At 47.7% G+C, this 21,513-nt stretch overlaps 2 protein-coding genes across 2 annotated transcripts in view; both read right to left on the bottom strand.

Annotated features, from left to right (window-relative positions):
* Positions 1-4,079, bottom strand: part of LOC100391236 (uncharacterized) — an 86,014-nt gene extending 81,935 nt beyond the window's left edge. The window contains 1 exon segment of the mRNA XM_078346844.1: positions 574-4,079. The gene's annotated coding sequence lies outside the window, so the exon portion shown is untranslated.
* On the bottom strand, positions 7-20,950 carry LOC100896238 (uncharacterized). Its single transcript, XM_054242630.2, has 8 exons — positions 20,333-20,950; positions 14,704-14,796; positions 12,754-12,858; positions 12,464-12,592; positions 10,426-10,487; positions 9,738-9,904; positions 8,224-8,297; positions 7-6,479 (listed from the first exon to the last, which is right to left on the bottom strand). The coding sequence occupies exons 1-8, from the start codon at positions 20,360-20,362 to the stop codon at positions 5,559-5,561; spliced, it is 1,581 nt and encodes a 526-aa protein (XP_054098605.1). The 5' UTR covers positions 20,363-20,950; the 3' UTR covers positions 7-5,558.
* Positions 20,951-21,513: the final 563 nt, after the last annotated feature.

The raw sequence follows: 21,513 nt of genomic DNA, 5'->3' as shown, positions 1-21,513 counted from the left end.
CTATAAAAAAAAAAAAAAAAAATACAACAATTAGCCAGGGATGGTGGTGCTGGCCTATATTCCCAGCTACCTGGGAGGCTGAGATGGAGGCTGCAGTGGCCGTGAGGGTGGCACTGCATTCCAGCTTGGGCAAGAGAAGGAGACCCTGTCTCTAAATAAAAAAAGAAAGAAAGGAAACACAGGTAGAAATGCTGAGGCCTGTAAAGAAAAATAATAAAGAAGGAATTTGATAAAAATGGCGGAGGTCAGCAAACACTTCTAAGAGGAAGTGACAATTTACCTGATACCTAAATGAAAGACAAGAGGAAGCTGATCAAAGGGGCAGGCCACCCACCCCTGTTCAGATGCAGGGACAATGACACGGTGAGGGGAGGCAAGTGGCGCTGAGTTGAGAAAAGGGAGACGCTCAAGAGTGGGCACCCTGGTCCCTGCCCAGCTGCCCCCGTCCCACAGGAAATGGGAAGACGGCTCCACAGAAGAACAGAGGCAGGCATGGATCCCTGGAGAGCCAGGTCCCCACCCAATTCCTTGACTGACAGGGAAGCCCACCAGGCAGAACATGCCCCCACTTACACGTAGCGCCTCTTTCCAAACACGTTTAGAGTCTCCAGTTAGTTTTCTATTTCATTCATGTTTCCTGCATGGTGATGACGATCTCATTTGACTTCACAGATCACAGTTGATACCTGGCAAACTCAGGCCCTCCAGAACATCTACTGGTTGCTCCGTTTTTCGTTTTGTTTTTGCTTCTGAGGTCATGGTCATTCATTTATGTCTCATTACACTGGGCTGGGCCAAGAGTCACCCACTAGTGTATAGATTATGTTATTCTGTTGCTTTCAGACAGAATTGGGATCCAGGTTGTAACTGTCTCCCAAGTTCAACATCTGGATCAGAATCAGAAGAGAATGGCCACTGCTGTGGGAGGCTGGGGGGCTTTGAGTTTTCTGCCAGAGTCAACCTGATTCTGAACACCAAGGTGCAGCTCCACTAAACCAGACACATTCTCACTGTTAGTCTCCCGGCACCATAAACAGTAGGGGAGATAGGGCCCCTGACAGAACCAAGTGAAATTTCCCAGAGCTCTATGCATTCATTCACCCTGATCCAGAGACTTCACACACCCAGGGAAAGAATCATCATTCCTAGAGATAATGGACTAAGGGCAGTAGAGCACTGAGGAAGTACTGGGGGCATAATTCCCTGTGCACACCAGGCCATCTGAGCTCTCCCGCGGCAGCTCTATGGGGCCCTCATGCAGCCTCCATGCTCCTGCTCACACTGCTTGCCCAGCCAGGAGCCTTCCAGCTCCACCTGAGTTACACAGACCCCCAAGGGAAAACCAACCAGCTCCAGTCTTCTCTTTCACAGCCTCCTGCTTGTTCCCAGGAGATTCGGTCTCTTTCTTTTGCACACTGGGTCCATTCACTTGTGCTTCCACTGTGGGTGGGTGGTCACAAGCTCTGTGCCCTTTAGTGTGGATCTCTCTGCTGGAAAAGACAGGATGCCCTGCAAGTCAGGGACGGGTCTCATCCCTCACAGAGTCGGCCATGTGGCCCAGGTTTGATGCACACCTACACAACTGCTATTTCTGGCTTCTATACACAATCTCTGGCTGGGCTGGTGGCTCAAGCCTGTAATCTCAGCACTTTGAAAGGCCTAAGTTGGCAGATGGCATGAGTCCAGAAGTTTGAGACCAGCCTGGGCAACACGGTGAAACAGTCTCTACACAAAGTTTTAAAAAAAGAGAGAGACAGAGAGAGAAGGCACGGTGGCTCACACCTGTAATCCCAGCACTTTGTGAGGCCGATGTGGGAGGATCACCTGAGGTCAGGAATTCAACACCAGCCTGGCCAATATGGTGAGACCCTGTCTCTACTAAAAATACAAAAATTAGCCAGGTGTGATGGTATGCACCTGTAGTCTCAGCTACTCAGGAGGCTGAGGCAGAAGAATCACTTGAACCCGGGAGGCAGAGACTGCAGTGAGCTGAGATCTGAGATCGCACCACTGTACTCCACCCTGGTGGCAAAGCGAGACTCCATCTCCATAAAAAAAAAAAAAAAAAAAAGAAAGGCTGGGCACTGTGGCTCATGTGTGTAATCCCAGCACTTTCAAAGGGCAAGACGAGCACATCAAGAGATCAGTAAATCAAGACTGTCCTGGCCAACATGGTGAAACGCTGTCACTGCTACAAATACAAAAAATTAGTTGGGCATGGGGACATGCACCTGTGGCCCCAGCTACTTGGGAGGCAGAGGCAGGAGAACTGCTTGAACCTAAGAGGCAGAGGTTGCAGTCAGCCAAGATGGTGCCACTGCACTGCAGCCTGGCAACAGAGTGAGACTCCATCTCAAAATTTAAAAAATAAAAAGAAGCCAAATGTGGTGGTGTGTGTGACTGTAGTCCCAGCTGCTGCTCTGAAGGCTATGGTGGGAGGATCACCTGAACCCTGGAGACGGAGGTTACACTGAGCCAGGATTGCACCACTGCACTCCAGCCTGGGTGACACAGTGAGACTGTCCCCACAAAAAACACAAAATGTGTCTTTATCTACAAGAGATACCTGCTGCCAAACTCATGATGAGGAAATACTGCAACCGACTGTACTCTCAGAAACCTGAGAAAAGTGACCAGGATCTCAGCCAGTGTCACCTTGTACTGCAAAGTCCTGCAGGACCATCTGTGCCATTTCTTTCTATTCACTCAAAAAAGAAGAGATGAATTTTTTTACAAATTACTTTATACCGTTCAAATCAACACATCAAGTGGTGCATTTAGAGGTGTTGGTCGAGGTCTCAGAGGCCGCATGACTAGAGGAGGGGATGAAGTCCGAGAGGACAGTCAGGTGAAGGTTGAGTGTCGGTTGAGACAGCAGGTCAGCCAAGTGAAGGAGGTGGTCGAAGTACGAGAGAAAACCTAGGAAGGAGGTGGCTGAGGGCTGAGAGGTCATGAGGAGATTCTTTAGGTCCTAGAGGAGACGCACGTGATAGCTTAGATAGCTAAGGAAGGCCACCAAGGTAGAGAAGGTGGCCGAGGTGCCAGTAGCCACTAAATGGAAGAGTAGGCTGAGGTCCCAGAGGCCACACTGCTGGAGGAAGAAGATGAAGTCCCCCAGGAAAGAAAGCTGGATGAGGTGGATAGGGCCCCCCAGGACAGAGAGATGGGTGAGGTGGATGGGGTCCCCCAGGACAGACAGATGGATGAGGTGGATGGGGCTCTCCAGGACAGACATCTGGATGAGGTGGATGGGGTCCTCCAGGACAGACAGGTGGATGAGGTGGATGGGGTCCCACAGGACAGATAGATTGATGAGGTGGATGGGGTCCTCCAGGACAGACACCTGGATGAGGTAGATGGGGTCCTCCAGGACAGAGAGATGGATGAGGTGGATGGGGCTCTCCAGGACAGACAGGTAAATGAGGTGGATGGGGTCCCCCAGGACAGACATCTGGATGAGGTGGATGGGGTCCTCCAGGATACACAGGTGGATGAGGTGGATGGGGTCCTCCAGGATACACAGGTGGATGAGGTGGATGGGGTCCCACATGACAGACAGATGGATGAGGTGGTTGAGGTACCTCAGGACAGACACCTGGATGAGGTAGATAAGGTCCCATAGGAGGTGCAGCTGGAGGAGGTGCTAGAGGTCCCACAAAACAAATAGTTGGAAGACATAAAGGAAGTCTCAGAGGACACTCAATTGCTGGAGGTGTCTGTGGTTTCAGAAGATCACCAGCTGGAGAAGATGGTGGAGATACCAGAGAGCACTTGACTGAAGAAGGTGACTGTGGTCTCAGAGAATCTTCACTTGGAGAAGATGGTTGAGGTGGCACAGGACATTTGAGTGAAGTAGGTGGTTGAAGTCCCAGAGGACACGTGACTGAAATAGGAAGTTGAGGTTCCAGAAAATGCTAAAGTGGTGGAGCTGCCTGTGGTCTGCCAGAAAGTCATTAGCTGTAGAAGATGGTAAAGGTAACAGATTCCACTCGGGTGGAGGAGTGTGTGGGCTCAGAAAGTCTTCAGCTTGAGATGGTGGCAGAGGTATCAGAGAACACTCAAGTGGTGGTGTGCGAGGCCTCAGAACATCTTCAGCTGGAGAGTGGTAGAGATACCAGAGGACACTCACGTTGAGGTGTGCGGGTGAAGATTTTTTTAGGAAATCTTCAGCTGAAGATGGTGGGAGAGGAATTAGAGTACACTCAGGTGGAGGTGTCTGTGGTCTCAGAAGATCATCAAGAAGGTGAAGAGATACCAGAAGACACTCTATTGAAATAGGTAGCTGAGGTCCAAGGGGACATTCAAATGGTGGAGCTATTTGTAATCTCAAAAATTTTCAGTTGGAGAAAGTGGTTGAGGTCCCAGAGGACAATGGATGGAAGCTGTGTGTCGTCTCAGAAAATAATCAGCTGGAGACGACGGTAGAGGTATCAGAAGATACTCAAGTGGTGGTGTCTGTGGTTTCCAAAGATGATCATCTGGAGAAGGTGGTAGAGATGCCAGAAGACACTTGAGTCGTGGTGTCTGTGGTCTCCAAAGATTATCATCTGGAGCAGGTGGTAGAGATGCCAGAAGACACTTGAGTGGTGGCGTCTGTGGTTTCCAAAGATTATCATCTGGAGAAGGTGGTCGAGATGCCAGAAGACACTTGAGTGGTGGCGTCTGTGGTTTTCAAAGATGATCATCTAGAGAAGGTGGTCGAGATGCCAGAAGACACTTGAGTCGTGGTGTCTGTGGTCTCCAAAGATTATCATCTGGAGAAGGTGGTAGAGATGCCAGAAGACACTTGAGTGGTGGCGTCTGTGGTTTCCAAAGATGATCATCTGGAGAAGGTGGTAGAGATGCCAGAAGACACTTGAGTGGTGGCGTCTGTGGTTTCCAAAGATGATCATCTGGAGAAGGTGGTAGAGATGCCAGAAGACACTTGAGTGGTGGTGTCTGTGGTTTGCAAAGATGATCATCCGGAGAAGGTGGTAGAGATGCCAGAAGACACTTGAGTGGTGGTGTCTGTGGTCTCCAAAGATCATCATCTGGAGAAGGTGGTACAGGTGGCAGAAGACACGAGTGGTGGTGTCTGTGGTCTCCAAAGATTATCATCTGGAGAAGGTGGTACAGGTGGCAGAAGACGAGTGGTGGTGTCTGTGGTCTCCAAAGATTATCATCTGGAGAAGGTGGTACAGGTGGCAGAAGACACGAGTGGTGGTGTCTGTGGTCTCCAAAGATTATCATCTGGAGAAGGTGGTACAGGTGGCAGAAGACACTTGAGTGGTGGTGTCTGTGGTCTCCAAAGATCATCATCTGGAGAAGGTGGTACAGGTGGCAGAAGACACGAGTGGTGGTGTCTGTGGTCTCCAAAGATTATCATCTGGAGAAGGTGGTACAGGTGGCAGAAGACACTTGAGTGGTGGTGTCTGTGGTTTTCAAAGATTATCATCCGGAGAAGGTGGTATAGATGCCGGAAGGCACTCAAGTGGTGGTGTCTGTGTTCTTGAAGTATCATCATCTGGAGAAGGTGCAACAGGTGCCAGAAGACACTTGAGTGGTGCTGTCCGTGGTTTTCAAAGATCATCATCTGTAGACAGTGGTAGAGGTGTCTGTAGACATTTGAGTGGAGTTGCGTACAGACTCTGAAGATCATTGGCTGGAGAAGGTGGTAAAGCAGCCAGAAGACATTCAGGTGTAGGTGTCTGTGGTCTCGAAAACTCATCATCTGACGAAGCTGGCAGAGGCGTGCATAGACACTCAGGTGGAATTGTGTATAAGCCGAGAAAATCATTGGCTGAAGAAGGTGGTAAAGAAGCTAGAAGACACTTAGGAGTAGGTGTCTGTGGTCTCGAAAACTCATCATCTGACGAAGCTGGCAGAGGCGTGCATAGACACTCAGGTGGAATTGTGTATGGGCTCAGAAAATCATTGGCTGAAGAAGGTGGAAAAGCTGCCAGAAGACATTCAGGTGTAGGTGTCTGTGGTCTCGAAAACTCATCATCTGACGAAGCTGGCAGTGGTGTGCATAGACACTCAGGTGGAATTGTGTATGGGCTCAGAAAATCATTGGCTGAAGAAGGTGGAAAAGCTGCCAGAAGACATTTGGGTGTAGGTGTCTGTGGTCTCGACAACTCATCATCTGACAAAGCTGGCAGAGGCGTGCATAGACACTCAGGTGGAATTGTGTATAAGCTCAGAAAATCATTGGCTGAAGAAGGTGGTAAAGCAGCCAGAAGACATGCGGGTGTAGGTGTCTGTGGTCTCGAAAACTCATCATCTGACGAAGCTCGCAGAGGTCCTAGTGGACACTGGAGTCGAGGAGTTGTCAGAGGTCCCAGAACACCTTTAGCTGATGAAAATGGTGGAGCTCCCAGGCGACACCCAGACGGAGGAGGTGGCGGGCAAGCCATCAGTGGTCCTGAAGGGTCAGCCATGAGGTAGGGTGAGCAGGGCAATGCTGAGCAGTGATGACGCTGTGCTGCAGCCATGTTAACCTGCAGGCAGAAGGAGGAAGTGTTTTGACATGTATTAATTTGACAGACAGAACCACCAACAACAACACAGGCTGCAACTTATGTTGCTGCTGATAGTTTTCTGCACCTTTCCATCCTCCAGGTTTCAAAACAGCAGCATCAGTGTCATGAAGTCACCCTTCCACTAAGTACCACTGACAGCTGGGGAGTGAAGAAGAGTCATTGGGACAAACTGTTTTCTCCGCATGCCACTGCATCTCTCTGCAAATGTAGGCAGGCTGGGGGCCTGCCCCCGGGAAGACAGAGTCATAGCGCAGTAAGGAAGAAGCATGTTTCAGACACAGGAGTGTCTCTGTCCATCCTCATTCCTCCCTCACCGCCATCACCAGAGCATGTTCTTTGCATCAGATAAATAGCGAGTAAGAGAGGCATGAAGAGCCCATTGTCCACACATGTGTTACAGCTTCTTTTAGGAGAATGTTCTCCAGGCCTTTTATGTTCTGTCTCTGATTCTCAGAACTCTGCAAGTCAGCGTGACTACCCTGCTCCAAATCTAAGTAAACAGAGGCTCCCCGAGGAAGAAGAACACGTGCCCAGGGTCACAGAGCTTGCAGGAGGCAGAGTGGAAGTCTATTCCAGCTCTCCCTGCAGGACCCTCTCATTTTCCCTCTGATTCTCTTCTTGACAAAGGGTCTTCTTCACTCTGGGGGTCCCCCCCATGAGCACAGATGGCTCTGGGGAAATGTGGATTCTTGAAGAGAGGCAGGGAAACTGGGAGAGGGTTTTCTGTCAGAGCAATCCGACATACACAATACACAAGTCAGTTAGGCATGGCCAGAATATTTCTTAACTCCCAGGTAATACAAATTTTATGTGCATTATGACAGAAATAATACTTTTGTCCAGGGAAAAAGGAGGTGGAAATTCTGAAAAAAGCAAGTTTTAGAAACGTGTTTAATTTCTAGTGTACAGTTCCCATCACGTGTAATCTCAGGACTCGGCAGCTGTTGAAGGTACAGAAGCCACACGAGAACCAGCAGAGCTGCGCATCATGGAAGGCCTTGGTTGGGAATTGTCGCTGTAATAGGTTACATTCACTTTCACTAACTCACAATCGAGGCATATTTTTTACTACAAATACAGAAACTCTGACACTTAGATGTTAGATCGGGGCACCACCAAATGGGGGTGAAGGCGATTTTGTACAACACAGTTACCAACAGGAATGGGACTGTGATGAACTACAGAATTGACCTTGACGAAGAGCATTCAGAATTGTACAAAGCACATATTAATGCTGGATTAATGAGTTTTCACTTTCATCACTTCTGAGAATACAGCAGATATTTCAAATGTTACTCACCTACCTTATAGATAAAAACAAACAAAATAAGAGAAAACCCCACTTCAATCAGAAATAGACCCACAACACCTTGAGTAACAGAGATCAGTCAGCATTCACTGGGCCATGACACCTACGAGAGTGGAGGTCAGTGGCATTCCTCATGCTATTTCAGAAAACAGAACAGTAAAAGCCCTTCAGCCCTCAGTCCCTAAGCATTTATGGCTTCTGGAGGTGCCACCCAAGATGACTAGCTGGGACTGAAGAAGCCAGGAAGCTTATGGGAAAGATTTTGCTCTAAAAATTCCAGATAGAAAACGTATCACAGAACCTACAGAGCAGAGGCCAGGCGAGGAGAGGACGATGGAGGAAAAGACTACAGTGTCCTGATACAGGCAGAGTGAAAATGACCCCAGCATTTACCTTTGTCTTCTCTGTGATTTCACTTGGGACGCAGCTGCTGTTCCTCATGGGAACCGAATGAGGTCCTGAATCTGCTAAGGGCAAGAGAAGGAAATGGAGCTAAATCTGGCTTGCATGTTCTGTGCAGAATAAGAAACCCTCCACACCTTTTGCTGCCATCTCACTCTCTTTGCCACACTCAGGTCCCTTACCAGAGGCACAGGGTTAACTGACCAGATGCATCAGAGGACCCTGGTGCCCTCTGGGCCTGAGCCTTGAGGAAGATACTGCAGAGTCCTGGTCCAGGGGTTTGCTTAACTCTCAACAGGCTGTGGACAAGTCGGGCTCTAACCAGCTGGAAATGAGCTTTAAATCAGGGGTTCCCAGTACACATCAGAGGAAATCACCCATCATGTGAGCACTGACTCCATATTCAAATAGAAACAGCCGTGGATGGGAAGAACAGCTACAGGCCCAGGACAGTTGCAGCACTGCTCCTTTTCTTCAGCTGTCGGGGCATTTAAAATCCCGTGGATTCATAGTGAATCTAACCTCCACATCTCACCAGGCATTGCCAATATTTATGAACAGAAATGAACATAACGAGACTAACAGTCATGAGAAAAGGTAAGCGCTGTAGGAATTAAATGGGGGTCGGGTGAGGTGGCTCACACTTCTAATCCCGGAACTTTGGAAGGCTGAGGTGGGCAGATCACTTGAGGTCAAGAGTTACAGACAAGCCTGACCAACATGGTGAAACTCTGTCTCTACTAAAAACACAAAAAGAAACATTTGTCAGGCATGGTGGCAGGCACATGTAATCCCAGCCACTTGGGACGCCGAAGCAGAAGAATTGCTTGAACTTAGGAGGCGGAGGTTGCAGTGAGCAAAAACTGCACCACTGCACTTCAGCCTGGGTGACAGAGTGAGGTTTTCAAAAAGAAAAGGAAAGAAAAGAAAGAAAGAAATCAACCGGAAAGTTTGAGGGTCACACTTCAAATGTTAGAGGAGTAAGATTACATAGAAATTTAGCTTACTAAAGGAGTTATCTAGTTCACAATAAACAATTTAAATGAGCAAAAAGAATGAAGGAAGTTCCAAAAAGTGCAAATAAAGGCTTCTTTTCTTAAAGCAGATCTCAGGTACTGCTTTATTGAGCCATGAAGACATTGCACGAAAATCTCTGGTCTCCTCAGCACTTACAGCTCCCATTCTAAAATGCTATTGTTGTTACTTTTCTCTAAGGAAAGAAAAACAAAGCCTTCACACTGACTCAGGGTGGGAGGGGGAGCTGGCCCATTTGCCTTGTAGGCTCATCTTCACAGTTAAAAGCAACCAAGAAGTCAGTGGGGGGCAAAGTCCACAGTCAGTGGAGGGGCCTGAGCTCCACCATTCACACGGGTCCAGCCAAGAGCCATTCAGCTAGGGTACCTGAGAAAAATGGGGTCGTGCCCCCCAGCGGGACAACTGTTCTCTTCACAAGTGCTTGGAAGTGTCTCCAGGAAACATGACAATGACCCCACCTGAGCCCTCACCCCCAAAAGGAGAAGCAGGGCGTGTGGGTCCTGCAGCGGAAACTGAGCGGCTGCCTTCACGGGAGCTCCCACCTCGCCAGAAAGCGTTCTTCAGGCACAGGCGTTTCTGGGCTGGCTCCTCACTCATGTGTCTCCCTGGCACTCTTTTCTTTTTCCTGATTCTCCATCTAGAAGACAGAGAAAGAACTGACTTAAGAAGAATTAAAACACCACGTTCTTTACTAGACATTCAAAGCTTCATCTTTTTTTGTTGTTGTTGAGACGTGGTTTCACCATGTTGGCCAGGCTGGTCTTGAACTGCTGACCTCAGGTAATCCACCCACCTCAGTCAAAGCTTCGTCTTGAAAAAAAAAAAAAAAAAAATCCTTAAAAATGACCATAACAACTGAGTGTGGTGGCTCATGCCTGCAATCCCAGCACTTTGGGAGGCTGAGGTGGGCAGATCACCTGAGGTCGGGAGTTTGAGACCAGCCTGACCAACATGGAGAAACTGTCTCTACTAAAAATACAAAAAAGTCAGGCGGAGTGGCACGTGCTTTTAATTCCATCTACTCGGGAGCCTAACGCAGAGAACTGCTTGAACCCGGGAGGTAGAGGTTGCAGTGAGCTGAGATTTTGCCACTGCACTCCAGCCTGAGCAAGAGAGACTCAGTCTCAAAAAGAAAAAAAATCCATCACAATGACCTACCTGTGCCGCTTGTAGGCAGCCTTGCTCTCTGCCGTCTCCCTCTCCAAGGCTTGAGCACAGCGCTGTGGGGAGAAAAATACATCCACGTCCTCATCTGGCAGACTATGCCCCAAAGCACGGGAAACAAACAAACAAAACGTACCCGGTTGTCAAGAGCATTTCTTGCAGAAGAGGTGACCTGAAAAAGCCACCACGCCCAGCCTGAAAGAACATCTTTCAAGTTCTTTGTAGAAGTTGATTTTTCTGATTTTAACTCACAGGTAATTTAGTTAAAATTAGAAGTGCTACATTGAAAAATACCCCCTCCCCAGGCGTGGTGGCTCACGCTTGTAATCCCAGCACTTTGAGAGGCTGAGGTCGGTGGATCACTTGAGATTGGGAGTTTGAGACCAGCCTGGCAAACATGGTAAAACCCCATTCCTACTAACAAGACAAAAATTAGCTGCATGTGGTGGTGACCACCAGTCATTCCAGCCACTCGTTGGGGGCTGAGGCAGGAGAATCACTTAAACCCATGAGGTAGAGGTTGCAGTGAGCCAAGATCACACCATTATACTCCAGGCTGGGTGACAGAGCCAGATTGTCAAAAAAAAAAAAAAAAAAGAGAAAACTTCCCCCAACTTACATTGACAATTCTCTGTTCAGGACTAAGTGGGGTAGAGACTGTTAGATGCAGCAGGGCGTGGTCACTCGCAACTGTAATCCCAGCACTTTGGGAGGCTGAGGCTGGTGGATCACCTGAGTTTAGAGCTCAAGACCAGCCTGGCAAAAATGGGGAAATCCTGTCTCTACGAAAAATACAAAAATTAGCCAGGCATGGTGGTACATCCTGTAGTTCCAGCTACTTGGGAGGCTGGGGCAGGAGACTCACTGGAACCTAGGAAGCAGAGGCTACAGTGAGCTGAGATTGTGCCACTGCACTCGAATCTGGGCCAGAGAGTGAGACTCCATTTCAAAAAAAAAAGGAAAAAGGCAGTCCCGAATGGCAGGTAATTATCTAGGTTGTAAAAATAAAACATACTTCCTCCTCCCTCGAATATAAAAAGCATTGTGGGATTAGTGCTTTTTTCTTGGATCATTGTTCAGGAGGAGGGTCAGCCCCCAGACAACCACGTTTTTACTGTCATGAAAGGCCAGAGAAAATAAAGCGCTCACTCTACCCAATGGACAAAAAGGCTCAAACGATGACACAACTTAGCAGCCAAATTCCTACCAAGTACAGACTTTGGACATACTGATCCCTCTCCACCTGCAACTGGGAACATGCACTTTGATGATGTCATTTGAAATGACACTGCCCAGACACACTCTTCATTGATTCTCTGAAGGGCAGTTCCAACAGACTCTCTGAGGCTTTCTCTGCATCATGAGAGGCAGCTCTGCCCTTCGCCGTCCTACCGTTTGTCGCCTCTTCTCCATGATCTCAGAGGAACTTTGTCTCAGGCCAACTTTGTTCTTTGGGCTCTTTCATTTCCCCTAAAAATCACTTACTCCCCCTCTAAACTGCCCCCATCTCCATCTCCCCTGAAAAGAGGGTGCCCTTTAAGCACCAACCATCTGACCCTTCCTGCAGTCTCATTTCTCGGCTGGCTCCCATGTTTCTGCCTGTTGTATAAACAGCTTCTCCTGTTAAGCTGTCTGCTGTCAGTTTCTGCAGTGAATCTTTAGAGAGGAGAGTGAAAGCTTTCCTTCCAGCCATATGATAGAATTATGAAGCGAAAAGTTTAGACAGAATTTCCTATTTAAAGTGCCAAAACTTCATACTCCATTTCTGATAAAGATCACAAAGGTTAAAAAAAGGAAAACTTAGTTTTGACCCAAAGCTCTGTTGACATTCCATTCAACAAACATCAATCTATTTAATTTTCATGATGTAAATGGCAGATATTTTTATAATTCTTATGCTAATAAATCATTTCCCTGATGTTTTTGGTAAAACCCAATATTCATAATGAAGTCCAGAACCATGAATTGTTTTAAATAATTTCTTCTTATGTGTGATTACAAGTATATCTCTACAGGAAGTTAGTATACTCACACAGAAGGTAATTTTTCGGAGGAAAAGGCCAACGGTAGAAACTCCCAGAAACACAATAGTTAAAAGCATCCACAGAACGCCAAGAAAGCCATGCCAAGGATACAGATAATCAGGTGGAAAACTCATGGCCTGCAATAATAACAGTTGAAATCATGAAAAGGTCAGTGACATGCACAATATTTCAGCAAAAAACAATAATCTTTAGAAACCATCAACCTCCTCCAAGAGGTAACCACACCCCTCAGATAACACCAGGGGATTCCACTGCTTCAAAAAACATTGAAAGTTACCTGTCTCATGTTATTTGCATGGCTGGTAGTGTGTTTAGGCATTCTAAAGATACAGTGTCTTTGTTTTTCTTGACGTAAAGCTGGGATATCCAAATTTTTTGCTTCCTGGGCATATGAAAAGGAGGAAACTTGTCTTAGGCCACACATAAAATACACTAACCCTAACAATAGCTGATGGTCTTAAAAAATATCACAAAAAGGCGAGGCGCAGTGGCTCATGCCTGTAATCCCAGCACTCTCAGAGAGTGAGGCGAGGGGATCACCTGAGGTCAGGAGTTCCAGACCAGCATGGCCAAAATGGTGAAACCTCATCTCTACCAAACATACAAAAATTAGTCAGGTATGGTGGTGGGTGCCTGGAATCCCAGCTACTCAGGAGGCTGAGGCAGAAGAATCGCTGGAACCAGGGAGGCAGAGGTTGCAGTGAGCCAATATTGCACTATTGCACTCCAGCCTGGGAGACAAGAGGGAGACTTTGTCTCCAAAAAAAAAAAAAAACAAAACAAAAAATTCCAAAAAAAAAAAAAAAATTGTTTTTTTTTTTAGACAGTGTCCCACTCAGTCGCCCAGGCTAGAGTGCAGTGGTGCAATCTTGGCTCACTGCAACCTCCGTCACCTGGGTTCAAACCATTCTCCTGCCTCAGCCTCCTGAGTAGCTGGTATTATAGGCACCTGCCACCACACCTGACTGATTCTTATATTTTTAGTAGAGACAGCATTTCACCATGTCAGTCAGGCTGGTCTGAAACTCCTGACCTCAACTGATCCGCCAGCCTCGGACTCCCAGTTACAGGTGTGACCCACCACACCAGGCCTGTCATTTCTTTGTATTTAAATAACATAAGGACTTTAAGAGCCTTTCTCCTTTGGGTCAATCAATGATCTGCACCAAACACATTGCACAAAACCAAGGACAGTCCTCACTCACATCCTGGTCACATCACTCCCAGTGACTCCCGCATTGCAAACCTCCCAGCAGGTGCAGCCCTTTCCTCTCCATCTGATGGGCTTCTCAGCTCCCATCACACTGACTGGACACAGACTCCCTAGAGGCAGCCCCCAAGAGCAGAAGACACGGATGACACAGAAGTTCCTAAAAGTCATCAAACCAGATGACACGAAACTCAAGTGACATTTCACTTTGTTTTGGTTTTGTTTGAGACCAGAGTGCAGTAGGCATCCAACTAGTCAGTTTTGGAATCTTTTGTAGAGAAAGGGTTTGGCTATGATGCCCAGGCTTGAACTCCTGGACTCAGGTGATCTGCCCACCTTAACCCCTCAAAGCGCTAAGTTACAGGCCTGCACTGTGTAATATGCCATGTGACACAGCCCAATAACAAGGAAGAAACCCCGAGGGCCCAGCGTCTACTCACAGGGGTGGATTGGTGGCTGGGAAACCCCAGCAGGAGGAGCCAAAAGAGCAGCCACGGCACCCGCATGTCCTGGTCCTCTCAGGGCGCCCTGAGGCGGCCAGGACAGAGGTGGGGGTGGCTTAGGGCTGAGGGAGGGAAGGGGATGGGGATGGGGCAGGATCTGACTTGGGGAGGGGGATGGGAAGAAAGGGGAGGGAGGGGAATGGGGGATGTTGGGCACCTGGAGGAGGGGGAGGAGAAAGGAGTCTAGGAAAGGATCGGGTTGAAACTAAGTCTTCAAGTGCGAGTGGGAGGTTCAACTACAAGTCAGGGAGAAAGTCTATCAGGTAAGAAAGCCGGAGGCTCAGGAGCAATTAGACGGAGACCAGGGCTCTGGTTTCCACCAAAACTTCTCCTGTTTGGGCGCTGCCTAAGCAACCCTCATGCTTTATACTCCCTCTCCACCAATCCCTGGCCCCGGAATGTGCTACCTCACAGTGGACATTCCGCGGAGCACCTGTGTCCTCCAATGCCCCTCCCCCATCTCAGCCCCAAACATGACTCCCAAGGACAGGTCCTCTCTGGAACCTTCACAGACCTGATTTCTGGCCTTCCCCGCCAGCTCCCTGTCCCTGCTCCTGGGTGGCTCCTTCCTTCCTGAGCTTCCAGGGTTTCTCATGGTCAGTCTTGGCTGCAAAATATAAGAAACAAATGATAGCAGGATGGCAGGAAGAACCTCACACACAAGCAGATTGGGAGGCTCTATAGCCCCCTCTCAGCCATTCATATTCTAAGCAACAAAACATCAGAAGGATTCGGAAGGACCCAATGGTAAAGCACCTCCATCACATCCATGCAGCCATCGTCCATCATCCTGTATCTCAGGAAGATGTTGGAGCTACACTAGTTTTAAGCATGTGATGTACATTTACAAAAATTAACCCGACTTATTTTGTTTATCAAGCAAATCTCAATATATTTCAGACAAATCCAATCACACAGCAGGTTTCTGGTCACAGAATTGTGTTAGAAGTCAATGATTAAAAGCTAACCAAAAATTATTATATGCTTGGAAATTCAAAGTCCCCTTATAAGATATCAACAGAAGAATCCAAAATGAAACGAGACTGCCTTTACACTCATTAAGATCATAACGTGGCAATCAAATGCCTCCCCCGGCCCAGGAATTCCACTTTGTGGCACAAGGTTGTGTGGTCTCAAATCACCCCTAACACACCTAGACATGGTAACATCTGAAACAGGGTGATGGTGTCACTTATCTATATATCTTACTGCCTGTGAAGGTGGACTTTTCACCTCGTTCGGCCCGATCGCTTCAGCAGCCAGGAGGGAAAAGACGAAAAGCCCACAAGGAAGAATAGAAACCCTGAGTTTCCAATGGGCTAAATATAAGCTGCCATCAAACGCAAATAAATCCAAAGGGCAGTGACCACACAGTGGCTTCAAGAAAAGCCCACGGGTGTGACAAGTCCCACTAATGTGTAAGAGTGGTGGTGCAGCTGGAGAACTGTCTCCCAAATAACTGGATCTTATTTATCTTAGCAATGTTGTGAACTTTAAGTGTCTAGGTCTTATACATACTGTGTTAAATTTAGCCTGAAGTAGTTCCTGTTTTTTGATGCTGTTATATATGGCATTTTTTCCCATTTTCCAATTGTTTATGAGTATGTACAAATAAAACTGATTTTTGTATATTGTCCATGTAGCCTATAACCTAGCTAAACCCACTTATTAATTCTGATAGCTTTTCAATATAGATTCCTTAAGATTTTCTGCAATCAATGTTGTCTGTAACATCTGTATCTCTTCCTTTCCAATCTGCATGTCTGGTATATCCTTTCCCTGGTATATCCTTTCCCTTACACTTGCTAGGATCGCCAGTAAAATGTGGACTAAAAGTGGTGACAGCAGACATCCTTGCCCTGTTCCTCATCTTAGCTGTTAGCTATGGGTTTTTCATAGATTTTCTTCACCAGGTTGAAAAAGTTTACTTCTTTCCCAATTTGATGAGGTTTTTAAAAAAATCATTAATTCTATCATATACTTTTTCTGCAACTAGTGAAAGAATCATATGGCTTTTCTTTTTTAGTCTGTAAATTAGATTAGTTTTTGATTATTACATTTTGCATTCCTGATACAAACCCCACTTGATTATGACATCTTACAATTTGCATGTATTGCTAAATTAAAATTTTAAAAATTAAATTTTAAAAAAGATGCCACAGATATATATGTATCTTTTTTTGAGACAGAGCCTTGCTCCGTCACCTAGGTTGAAGTGCAGTGGCATGCTCTTGGCTCACTGCAACCTCTGCCTGCCAGGTTTAAGCAATTCTCCCGCCTCAGCCTCCTGAGTAGCTGGGACTGCAGGCACATGCTACCACACCTGGCTAATTCTTTGTACTTTTAGTAGAGCAGGGTTTCACCATGTTAGACAGGATGCTCTCGATCTCCTGAGCTCATGGTCTGCCTGCTTCACCCTCCCAAAATGCTGGGATTACAGGCGTGAGCTCGCCTGGCTGCTAAATTACATTTTATAACGCTAGCCTAATGAAATGAATTGGAGTGTGTTCTTATTTTTCAGCAAAAGTTTGTACAGAATGGTTTCTATTTGTTCCCTAAATATTTGCCAAAATTCACCAGTAAAGACATCTAGATATAACGCTTCTTTGAGGGAAGGTTTTTAAACTATAAATTCACTCTCTTTAACAGATGTAGGGCTATTCAAATTACCTTTCTTCCTGAGTAACCTGAGAGATTTGATAGTTTGTGTCTTTGAAGGAATTTGTCTATGTCCTCTAAGCTGCCAAATGTATTAGCATAAAGTTACATGTAATGCCATTTTAATGTCTGCAGGATCTGTAGAAATGTCCTCTTTATTCCTCATAGTGGCAAATTCTCTTCTCTCCTTTTATTCTTGACTAACTAGAGATTGATCAATTTCAAAGAACCATTTTTGCACCAGGCATGGTGGCTCACACCTGTAATCTCAGCACTTTGAGAGGTCACGATGGCTCTCGTGTGGCCACCGATTTGAGACCAGTCTGGACAACAAATTGAGAACCCCCACCTCAACAAAAGAAAGCTAAAAATTAGCCGGGCATGGTAGGGCCTGCTTATAGTCCTAGCTCACACTCCCTTGAGCCCAGGACTTGGAAGCTGCAGTGAGCTACGACCACACCACAGTGGCATTAACATGGCTCACTGAAGCTTCGAATTCCCAGGCTCAAGCAATTCTCCTGCCTCAGCCCCCAAAGTCGGTGGGACTACAGGCATGCACCACAATGCCAGGCTTTTGTTTTGTAGAAATAAGGTTTCACTAGCGAAACCCTGTCTCTACTAAAAAAAATACAAAAATTAGCCAGGCATGGTGGCACCGGCCTGTAATCCCAGCTACTCAGGAGGCTGAGGCAGGAGAATAGCTTGAACCCAGGAGACAGAGGTTGCAGTGAGCCAAGATCGCACCACTGCACTCCAGCCTGGGTGACAGAGCAAGACTCCATCTCAAAAAAATAAAGAAAAAGAAATAAGGTTTCGCCATGTTGCCTAGGCTGGTCTCAAACTTCTGAGCTCAAGCGATCTGCCAGCTTGGCCTAAGGTATGCACCACTGTGCCTGGCCCCTTTTTTATTTAATTGACTATTATCTTTACCTCTTTCATTCCGTTTGATTTATTCTTTTTTGAGATGGAGTTTTGCTGTTGTTACCCAGACTGGAGTGCAATGGCATGATCTCGGCTCACTGCAACCTCCGCCTTCTGGGTTCAAGCAATTCTCCTGCCTCAGCCTCCCAAGTAGCTGGGACTACAGGCGCGCCACACCATGCCCGGCTAATTTTTGTATTTTTAGTAGAGATGGGGTTTCACCTTGTTGACCAGGATGGTCTCGATCTCTTGACCTATTGATCCACCCGCCTCAGCCTTCCAAAGTGATGGGATTATAGGCGTGAGCCACCGCACCCAGCCTGATTTATTCTTCTTTTTTAGAATCTTATGATGGAAGCACAGATCAGGGTTTGCCAAACTACTAAATCATGCCCATGATCTTTATGTATTGCTTCCCACCTAAGAATGGCTTTTTACTTTTGTTTTATGAGATAAATCCTCACTCTGTCACCCAGGCTGGAGTGCAGTGGGGCAATCTTGGCTCACTGCAACCTCTGCCTTTCAGATTCAAGCAACTCTCCTGTCTCAGCCTCCCAAGTAGCTGGGATTAGAGACACACGCCACCACGCTGGCTACTTTTGCGTTTTTAGTAGAGATGGGGTTTCACTATGTTGGTCAGGCTGGTCTCAAACTCGTGATCTCAAGTAATCCATCCACCTTAACCTCCCAAAGTGCTGGAATTACAGATATGAGCCACTGCACCCAGTCTGGTTTTTATATTTTTAAATGGTTGGGGTTGGGGGGAATATGTGACAGACTTATATGACTTTCAAAGCCTCAAATATTTGCTACCTGGACCTTTACAGAAAAAGTCTATCAACTCATGGTTTAGATGATTCATTGATTTTAAAACTGTCTTCTTTCTTACAGTAAGCCTTTAATATGAAGATTTTTCCCCATAGCTGCTTTAGATGTATTCCATGAATTTCAGTGTTTTTGTTATCATTCACTTCAAATGTTTTCTAAGATTGCTTGTGATTTAATCTTTGACACATGGATAATAAAGAAGTGTGCTATTTAATTCCCAAGCACTTGGAGATTTTCTAGTTATCTTATTATTATTGATTACTAATTTAATTACAGCATTGTCAGAGAACAGAATACTCCATAACATTTCCATCAGCTGGTATTAAGAGACTTCTTTTTTTTTCTTTGAGACAGAATCTTTCACTGTCACCCAGGCTATAGTGCAGTGGCAAATCTCCGCCTCCTGGGTTCAAGCAATTGTCCTGCCTCAGCCTCCTGAGTAGCTGGGACTACAGGCATGTACCACCATGCCCAGCAATTTCTTTTTGTATTTTTGGTAGAGACGGGGTTTCATCATGTTGGCCAGGATGGTCTCAGTCTCCTGACCTTGTGATCTGCCTGCCTCAGCCTCCCAAAGTGCTGGGATTACAGGTGTGAGCCACCGTGCTCGGCCAAGAGACTTATTTTTTGGACTCAGTACAAGGTCTCTCTTGGCAAATACTCCTTGTGCAGTCAAAAAAAACTTTGTTTTTTTCAGATGGAGTCTCGCTCTGTTGCCCAGCTGGTGCAATCTCGGCTCACTGCAACCTCCACCTCCCTCTGCCTCAGCCTCCCCAGCAGATGGGATTACAAGTACACGCCACCATGCCTGCTTAATTTGTTTGTATCTTTAGTAGAGACGGGGTTTCACCACACTGGCCAGACTGGTCTCCAGCTCCTGAGCAATCCATCCGCCTCCGCCTCCCAAGGCGCTGGGATCACAGGTGTGAGCCACCGTGCCTGGCCAAGAGCATTTTTAATAGTCACTGAAGGCAGTATTCTATTTATGTCAGTTAGCAAAAGCTGGTTGACAGTGTTTAGATTTTTGATATCCTTAATACATGTTTAGGGTGTTAGAATCCCCAAATATAATGGTGAATCTGTCTATGTCTCCTTTCCTGCACATTTTTGCTTCATATATTTTGAAGTTCTGTTATCAGAAAAACACATTTTTATCTGTCCCGTTAAAGGAGACTGGGAATTACAGGAGTGGGAATGTCCCTTTTAACCTGGAGCAAAGTCCAGACTTCTAACAAGAAAAGGTCTGGGCCAGGTTCAGTGGCTCACGCCTATAATATATAATCCCCACACTCTGGGAGGCCGAGGCAAGAGAACCTGTCGACTCCAGGAGTTGGAGACCAGCCTGGGCACATGGTAAGATCCTCATCTCTACAAAAAATAATTTTTAAAAATGAGCCGGGTGTGGTGGGGCATGCCTAAAGTCCTAGCTACTGAGGGGGCAGAGACAGGTCCAAGGTGGAATCCCTCAGGTCTGAAGCTGCAGCGAGCTGTAATAGCGCCACGGCACTCCAGCCTGGGCGACTGAGTGAGATCCTGTCTTTGGGGGGTAAAAAATTTAATTTAATTTAATTTAAAAAAAATTTTTTTTCTCTACCTCCGCCTCTCAAATTTGTTTTTTAAAAAAGGTCCGATTGGTTTGGGCAGAGTCTATGTAATAGAGACTATTCCAGAGCCACGACAGCTCATAAACCACAGGGCAGAATACAGATGACTGTCTTATGAGTGCACATCCTTACCTGTGTCTTTTTTTTGAGACGGAGTCTCATTCTGTCGCCGAGGCTGAAGTTTAGTGGTGCGACCTCGGCTCACTGCAACCTTCACTTCCCGGGTTCAAGCGATTCTCCGGCCTCAGCCTTCTGAGTAGCTGGGACCACCGGTGTGTGCCACCACGCCTGGCTGGTTTTTGCATTTTTAGTAGAGGCGGGTTTCACCGCGTTAGCCAGGCTGGTCTCAATCTCCTGACCTCGCGGTCCGCCCGGCTCCGAGTTTGCAGACTCACAGTGAGGGGGAAAGTGTCCCTCCCTGCAGACCCGAGAGCCTTGGAGCTTTTCGGGGAGCAACTTGGCAGGGAGGGTCCCAGCAGCTGCTCGCAGGCAGGAACCAAGGGGTGCAGCCCAAAGCGACCCTCGGGCCGGCGAGAACCTTCCGCTTCCTGGCGTCTTTCTCCTCAGTCCCGCCGGTTGCTGTGGGAGCCGCGGCCTCCCGGTGCCTGGAGGTCGCTCCATCTCCTCTTCCCGCAGCTGCAAGGCAGAGGCGGCGGCAGCTGGAGCGGGGTGGGCGGCCTGAGGCGAGAGCGCAGCCGGCCCCGCGGGGAATACGGCGACCTGGGCAGCAGCAGCCTCGGGGGCGGCACCGCTGACTTCCGGGAGGAGCGAAGGCAAATCAAGATGAAGCCGCGTGGAACCCTGGCCCCGCCACCCCGGTAGGGGGCAGCAGCGACGCAGCCGGGAAGACCCAGTCTGGGCACTGGGCATTAACAACCGCCACAGTAACCTCCAGGGGGCGCCACAGCAACCTCCAGGCGGCGCCCACACCAGCCTCCATGGGGTGCCGCGGGCACTGCACCTGCTGCTGCTGCCACCCCGGGGCGGGAAATGCACTGTCGGCGCCACGACACTGACCCAGCTGGCCCAGGCCCGCAGCAGCTGGAGGAGGAGCCCACGGGCACTGCCCTGAGGTGACGAGGAGGAACAGGACAGTGCCCCGGAAAAGGTCTGGAACTCAGAGCTCGGGCCCCTGGGCCAGGAAAGGCCAGGAGCCGCAGATGGAGAGATGGAGCTGGAGGAGCAGCAGGGGGGAAGGAGTGCGCTCCACGGGCAGGGTCAGCATCTGCTGGCGGGGTTAGAGCATGAAGAGGATGAAGCAGCAGAAAGAGCAGAAACGAGAAGGTGCAATGACACAGCGGAGCACAATGCAG

The sequence above is a fragment of the Callithrix jacchus genome, chromosome 12, assembly GCF_049354715.1.
Source record: "Callithrix jacchus isolate 240 chromosome 12, calJac240_pri, whole genome shotgun sequence".
In the NCBI taxonomy this organism is placed as follows: Eukaryota; Metazoa; Chordata; class Mammalia; order Primates; family Cebidae; genus Callithrix; species Callithrix jacchus.
This window is presented reverse-complemented; position numbering and strand designations above follow the sequence as displayed.